Source organism: Bufo bufo, chromosome 5, assembly GCF_905171765.1.
Source record: "Bufo bufo chromosome 5, aBufBuf1.1, whole genome shotgun sequence".
Taxonomy (NCBI): domain Eukaryota; kingdom Metazoa; phylum Chordata; class Amphibia; order Anura; family Bufonidae; genus Bufo; species Bufo bufo.
Window position 1 is genome coordinate 537,503,068 of NC_053393.1, and position 7,670 is coordinate 537,510,737.

Consider the following 7,670-nt stretch of genomic DNA (forward strand, 5'->3'; position numbering starts at 1 on the left):
ATATTACTGCTATAATACTGCCTCCTATGTACAAGAATATAACTACTATAATACTGCTCCTATGTACAAGAATATAACTACTATAATACTGCTACTATGTACAAGAATATATCTACTATAATACTGCTCCTATGTACAAGAATATAACTACTATAATACTGCTCCTATGTACAAGAATATAACTACTATAATACTGCTCCTATGTACAAGAATATAACTACTATAATACTGCCCCTATGTACAAGAATATAACTACTATAATACTACCTCCTATGTACATGAATATAACTACTATAATACTGTTCCTATGTACATGAATATAACTACTATAATACTGCTCCTATGTACAAGAATATAACTACTATAATACTGCTCCTATGTACAAGAATATAACTACTATAATACTGCCTCCTATGTACAAGAATATAACTACTATAATACTGCTCCTATGTACAAGAATATAACTACTATAATACTGCTCCTATGTACAAGAATATAACTACTATAATACTGCCTCCTATGTACAAGAATATAACTACTATAATACTGCCCCTATGTACAAGAATATAACTACTATAATACTGTTCCTATGTACATGAATATAACTACTATAATACTGCTCCTATGTACAAGAATATAACTGCTATAATACTGCCTCCTATGTACAAGAATATAACTACTATAATACTGCTCCTATGTACAAGAACATAACTACTATAATACTGCTCCTATGTACAAGAATATAACTACTATAATACTGCTCCTATGTACAAGAATATAACTAATATAATACTGCTCCTATGTACAAGAATATAACTACTATAATACTGCTCCTATATACAAGAATATAACTACTATAATACTGCTCCTATGTACAAGAATATAACTACTATAATACTGCTCCTATGTACAAGAATATAACTACTATAATACTGCTCCTATGTACAAGAATATAACTAATATAATACTGCTCCTATGTACAAGAATATAACTACTATAATACTGCTCCTATGTACAAGAATATAACTACTATAATACTGCTCCTATGTACAAGAATATAACTACTATAATACTGCCTCCTATGTACAAGAATATAACTACTATAATACTGCTCCTATGTACAAGAATATAACTGCTATAATACTGCTCCCTATTTAATAGAATATAATGATTACAATACTTTCATTCCTACTGTTAGACTCTTCTTCTCACTATTAGATGCTTCCATTTATCTCTCAGTTTATGAAAGTAACATTTTTTAGCCTACAATCAAACACGGATCGGGCTGACGTCTTCCCGCTGCTCAATAACCTATTCTTTTTTTCTCAGATATTTTTGTGGATTGGGAAAGATGCCAATGAAGTGGAGAAGAAAGAATCCTTGAAGTCAGGTAAGGGGATCTCTCTCCGGGTAGATCATTCCTCGAGCTGATATCATTGTGTAATCAGCTGCGTGAAGCTCAGCTTTGGAAATGTGAGGAAAGCAGAACCATGGTATAAAAGACAAACATAAAACTAAAGGAAAAACTCATAACTTATTATGTAGAGCGGAAAAAGGCAAGGCGAAACAAAAATGTAGGTATCCAGGAAACCCAGGTCTAGGGTGTCAGAACTGGGGCCTACAGTTATGGGGCCAATGACTCAGGGTACTACATAGAGGCACAATGTGTAATCATGCTGTTAGTACAGTGATATACTGTATCCTATAGGCAAGGGCATTTCATGGGTGAAATTATGCCCACAAGTGCACGTTTACCCAGAGTGCTAAGCCCATTGGTCATGGAATCTGCCCATATTTATCTCTTGCTGATGCCAGTTCCATCCTTCCCTAAAAGGAGATTTTCCTAGTGCAGGCATGGCCAACCTGCGGCTCTCCAGCTGTTGTGAAACTACAACTCCCATCATGCCCTGCTGTAGGCTGATAGCTGTAGGTAGTTTGGGCATGCTGGGAGTTGTAGTTTTGCAACAGTTGGAGAGCTAAGGTTTGCCATCCCTGTCCTAGTGCATATTCATTTGTGTAGCTTTATCATTTTGAAATAAAGTGTAATACCCACCTTCAACCTGAAGATGTCACTGTTGTCACCATATTCTGTACTGTCCTCCTGTCCAGCCGGCTGGTGTCACTCTCTGCACACTGTGTTACCTTAGTACAAGCTCTTACCAGAAATGTCTCTTCTTTCCTTCTAGCCAAACAGTACATTGACACTGATCCATCTGGAAGAGATAAAGGAATTCCCATTTCTACTGTGAAACAAGGACATGAACCCCCAACATTCACTGGCTGGTTCCTGGGTTGGGATTACAGCAGGTGGCAGTAGTGAGCGGACTCACGGGAACCTGCCACCGTGAAGGCGCTAGTCTCAAGTTATACCGTTCATATAGCTCCAGCCATGTAGCCATATTCCCTGCTTTTAGTGGCTGTTTGGGATAAATATGTTACTTTGAACGTCTGCGTTTTTTATTTTTACAAGCATTTCATTATGTTCATGGTTTTCTCAGTGGAAATTAAGAATAAATCTCTATATGTTTTGAATGTGGAACAATTATTATTTTATCCTCCTATTTGAATCCTGGGGGGGGGGGGGGGGGTTCCCTCTAGTGGCAGCTGGAGGCAGTCACAATGTTATGTAAATCGATGTGTAAAGGGGGGAGCCGGAGATGTGGGGCTCTGAAACCTAAGAATTCTGGAACTGTTTGCATTTATCTCCATTCTAAAATATAATAATAAGTTATTTTATTAATATGCACTATGGATAATGGATATCAATATTAACTACTCTAAACCACCAGGGGCCACAGGAATGCTATCACTAACCCCCAACCACCTTGTGGCAAATATGTGATTTAGGGAGGAAGGTATATTGTCAAAGCCAAGAGAAGGAAAGTGTGTGGTGCACGGCAAGAACAGGAAAGTGTGCCACCAATCACAAGAGAGGGAAGGTGTGCCACCAATCACAAGAGAGGGAAGGTGTGCCACCAATCACAAGAGAGGGAAGGTTTGCCATCAATCACAAGAGAGGGAAGGTGTGCCACCAGTCACAAGAGAGGGAAGGTGTGCCACCAATCACAAGAGAAGGAAGGTGTGCCACCAATCACAAGAGAAGGAAGGTGTGCCACCAATCACAAGAGAGGGAAGGTGTGCCACCAATCACAAGAGAGGGAAGGTGTGCCACCAGTCACAAGAGAGGGAAGGTGTGCCACCAATCACAAGAGAGGGAAGGTGTGCCACCAATCACAAGAGAGGGAAGGTGTGCCATCAATCACAAGAGAGGGAAGGTGTGCCACCAGTCACAAGAGAGGGAAGGTGTGCCACCAATCACAAGAGAAGGAAGGTGTGCCACCAGTCACAAGAGAGGGAAGGTGTGCCACCAATCACAAGAGAGGGAAGGTGTGCCACCAGTCACAAGAGAGGGAAGGTGTGCCACCAATCACAAGAGAGGGAAGGTGTGCCATCAATCACAAGAGAGGGAAGGTGTGCCACCAGTCACAAGAGAGGGAAGGTGTGCCACCAATCACAAGAGAAGGAAGGTGTGCCACCAATCACAAGAGAAGGAAGGTGTGCCACCAATCACAAGAGAGGGAAGGTGTGCCACCAATCACAAGAGAGGGAAGGTGTGCCACCAATCACAAGAGAAGGAAGGTGTGCCACCAATCACAAGAGAAGGAAGGTGTGCCACCAATCACAAGAGAGGGAAGGTGTGCCACCAGTCACAAGAGAAGGAAGGTGTGCCACCAATCACAAGAGAAGGAAGGTGTGCCACTAATCACAAGAGAGGGAAGGTGTGCCACCAGTCACAAGAGAGGGAAGGTGTGCCACCAATCACAAGAGAGGGAAGGTGTGCCACCAGTCACAAGAGAGGGAAGGTGTGCCACCAGTCACAAGAGAGGGAAGGTGTGCCACCAGTCACAAGAGAAGGAAGGTGTGCCACCAATCACAAGAGAGGGAAGGTGTGCCACCAATCACAAGAGAGGGAAGGTGTGCCACCAATCACAAGAGAGGGAAGGTGTGCCATCAATCACAAGAGAAGGAAGGTGTGCCACCAATCACAAGAGAAGGAAGGTGTGCCACCAATCACAAGAGAGGGAAGGTGTGCCACCAATCACAAGAGAAGGAAGGTGTGCCACCAGTCACAAGAGAGGGAAGGTGTGCCACCAAGCACAAGAGAGGGAAGGTGTGCCACCAATCACAAGAGAGGGAAGGTGTGCCACCAATCACAAGAGAGGGAAGGTGTGCCACCAATCACAAGAGAAGGAAGGTGTGCCACCAATCACAAGAGAAGGAAGGTGTGCCACCAATCACAAGAGAGGGAAGGTTTGCCACCAATCACAAGAGAAGGAAGGTGTGCCACCAATCACAAGAGAGGGAAGGTGTGCCACCAATCACAAGAGAGGGAAGGTGTGCCACCAGTCACAAGAGAGGGAAGGTGTGCCACCAATCACAAGAGAGGGAAGGTGTGCCACCAATCACAAGAGAGGGAAGGTGTGCCACCAATCACAAGAGAGGGAAGGTGCGCTGCCAAGCCCAAGAGGAGAAAGGTGTGTTCCCAATTCCCAGTGGGGGCATTGTCAGAAAATGTGCTGCCAATCCCAAGAGAAGGATAGTGTGTGGTACACTGCCAGAACAGGAAAGTGTGCTGCCAATCCCAAGAGTAGGCAGTTGCACTGAAAGAAGAAATTGTGTTGCCAATTTCAGGAGGATAAAAGTGTACTGCTGATTCCAAGAGGAAGGTGAGATGCCAAGCCCAAGAGGAGGAAGGTGTAACTGTACTGCTGTTACATTGGTGGTCCAGGCCTGTCTCTGCTCTGCTTCTTCTTTTAGGAACATTACACAGTGAATACTACTACACCCATTTCTGCTACCATCACTCCCTTCCAGTTGCACAGCTGCTTCAGCTTTATGCAATAACACTGTGTAGCTGACCTCACTTTGTTGACGGAGCAATTTGTTTCCGAGCCTGCTAAGTGCCTGCTAAAGCATCTGTTTTCTTATCGACCTGTACCTGTCCTGATCTGTGCCTGTTTACCGTTGTGAGCTTCTGCTGCCAGCCCTGACCTAAGATCCGTATTATGAATCTGTATGAACCCGGCCTGTCACTGACTACGTATTCGCCTGTTGCTTCGCTGCCTTACACCGATGTCTCTGATTCCTCTGAATCAGCTGTCAACTACATGAGGACTACTCCAGGAGGTAGCAGTTTGGTGGTTCCCTTCAGCAAAGTCCAGATCAATGTATAAGGGTTAAATGGAGAATACCAGCGAGCTGCCAGGATAATGCCCTTAGGTTTAGTCCAAAGTCAAACCGGTTGGTTGACGCAGTGGTTCTACACCCATTGCCATAACTAGGGATGAGCGAATCGACTTCGAATGAAACATCCGAAGTTGATTCACATAAAACTTTGTTCCAATACTGTACAGAGCAGGAGCTCCGTACAGTATTAGAATGTATTGGCTCCGATGAGCTGAAGTTATTGCTTCGCGAAGTCTCGCGAGACTTTGCGCAATAACTTCATAAATTAATTTGTACTGTAAAAAAACATAATTTATGACGTTATTGCGCAAAGTCTCACGAGACTTCGCGAAGCAATAACTTCAGTTCATCGGAGCCAATACATTCTAATACTGTGCGGAGCGCCTGCTCTGTACAGTATTGGAACAAAGTTTTATGCGAATCGACTTCGGATGTTTCATCCGAAGTCAATTCGCTCATCCCTAGTCATAACAACTGTCGATTCCAAGAGGGAAGGTGTGCTGTCTCTCCAAAGAGAAGGAAGATGCTCTGCCAATCCAAAGAGAAGGAAGATGCTCTGCCAATCCAAAGAGAAGGAAGGTGCTCTGCCAATCCAAAGAGAAGGAAGGTGCTCTGCCAATCCAAAGAGAAGGAAGGTGCTCTGCCAATCCAAAGAGAAGGAAGGTGCTCTGCCAATCCAAAGAGAAGGAAAGTGCATTGCAAATCCAAAGAGAAGGAAGGTACACTGATAAGGGCTCATGCACACGGCTGTTGCCCTGCCGTGCCCATATTGTGGCCCGCATTACACAGGCACCAGCCGTGTGCACCCCGCATCACGGATGCAGATCCATGAACTTGAATGGGTCTGCAATTCGAAAGGTCAGTGCGGAACGGAGGCACATAACCCCATTGAAGCACTACGGAGTGCTTCTGTGGGGCTTCTGTCCATGCCTCTGCACCGCAAAAAAGTAATGCATGCACTACTTTTTTGCAGTGCGGACGGACCACGAACCCATTAAAGTTGAATGGACCTGGATCCATCTGCGGAATCTGCACGGGTGTTGCCAGTGCCTTGGGGACTGCAAAAGGGTGTGTTGCCAATTTAAAAAGAAGGAAGATGCACTACTGCCAATCCAAAGAGGAGGAAGGTGCAATGTCAATCCCAAAAAGGGGACATTGTTAGATGATGCGCGGACGATCCCAAAAAAGGAAGGTGCACTGGTGTGCTACCAGTCCGAAGAGGAAGATGACCAGCTGATACCATGTGGATGATGGTGTAACCCTATTCCCAGGAGAAGGAAGGTGTGAGGCCAAGCTCCAGAAGAAAGAACTGTGCGGCTGATCACTAGAGGTGAAAGGCGTGAAGCCAACAGGAGAAAAATGTACTAGTAAGAGGAGGAAGGGGTGCTTCCAAACCCAAAGGGGCTATTACCAAGCCAGTACATAATATAATAAACAGCAGGTGAGAATCACAAATGGTGGTAAGAATCAGTCCAAGATTTGCAGATGACAGTATAAAGTCCCTATAATATAAAAAACTTCTTCCTTTCCTTTAGTTGCTTGCGCTTTGCTTTTTTCCTTGTGAGGTTAATGTGACCATTTTTACTACTTGTCAGAGGTCAGAGACACCAGGATCATTGTGCAATTAATGTGACATAAGTCACATTTCAAGCTGTAATGGCAAGAGGAGCAATGCATCCCAACACCACCATGGAGAGGAGGAATCTGAAATCTTATGGCCCTGAATATTTTAGGGGTTGCATATTAACAACGAATCATCGGATTCTTATTTCCATGACACCAGTATTTCATACATGATTGATACATGGTCGCAAGGAAAGACCATAGGACAGATCTAGCGGGACATGCTGTACATACACCATAATGATATAATGTTGCCATTAGTAACCAATCATATTATTGCTCATTTTTTTATATAAATTGGACAGGAAAAGATCGGATTGGTCCAAACCCTATGCGTTACAAGAAGCTACCCCTCCAGGACTTGCTGTGACCATGTAGTACACAGTAACCCATGGATATGAAATCTGGGGCTACCTAAAGGTGTTACTATTGATGATCACTTCTGGACCCAAGGTGATCACGGATAGACTCACGTTTGAAAAAGGGGTTACTGCATTCTAATTATCAATGCGGATCACAGTCCCCATGACTTATCTCTTTGACACAAGGTAGATAAACCTATGGGCACCAATCTGTGTATTGGCACACGCTTTATGACAATCTTTTATATAGTCTGGTGATCTCAGAAAGTACTTTGCCCAGGCTACAGGCGGATTGTGAATGCAAAGTGGCCCTAGGAAAAAGCTACCTTAATGCAGGTGGGGCCAACATAAGTAGACGGGGTCAGCAAACTGTCAGCTGTAGCCACATTGGTGGCAGGTGGGGCCAATACAAAAATATATTGCAACACCCGTTTAAGA

The 7,670-nt window shown here is 44.0% G+C and overlaps 1 protein-coding gene across 1 annotated transcript in view; it reads left to right on the plus strand.

The window, feature by feature from the left end:
- The window catches only part of SCIN (scinderin), a 147,809-nt gene extending 145,277 nt beyond the window's left edge, over positions 1-2,532 (plus strand). Inside the window, exons 16-17 of the mRNA XM_040434063.1 lie at positions 1,330-1,390; positions 2,187-2,532. Coding sequence (XP_040289997.1) covers positions 1,330-1,390; positions 2,187-2,317 — 192 coding nt within the window. The 3' untranslated portion in view covers positions 2,318-2,532. The remainder of the gene's footprint in view (positions 1-1,329; positions 1,391-2,186) is intronic.
- Positions 2,533-7,670: the final 5,138 nt, after the last annotated feature.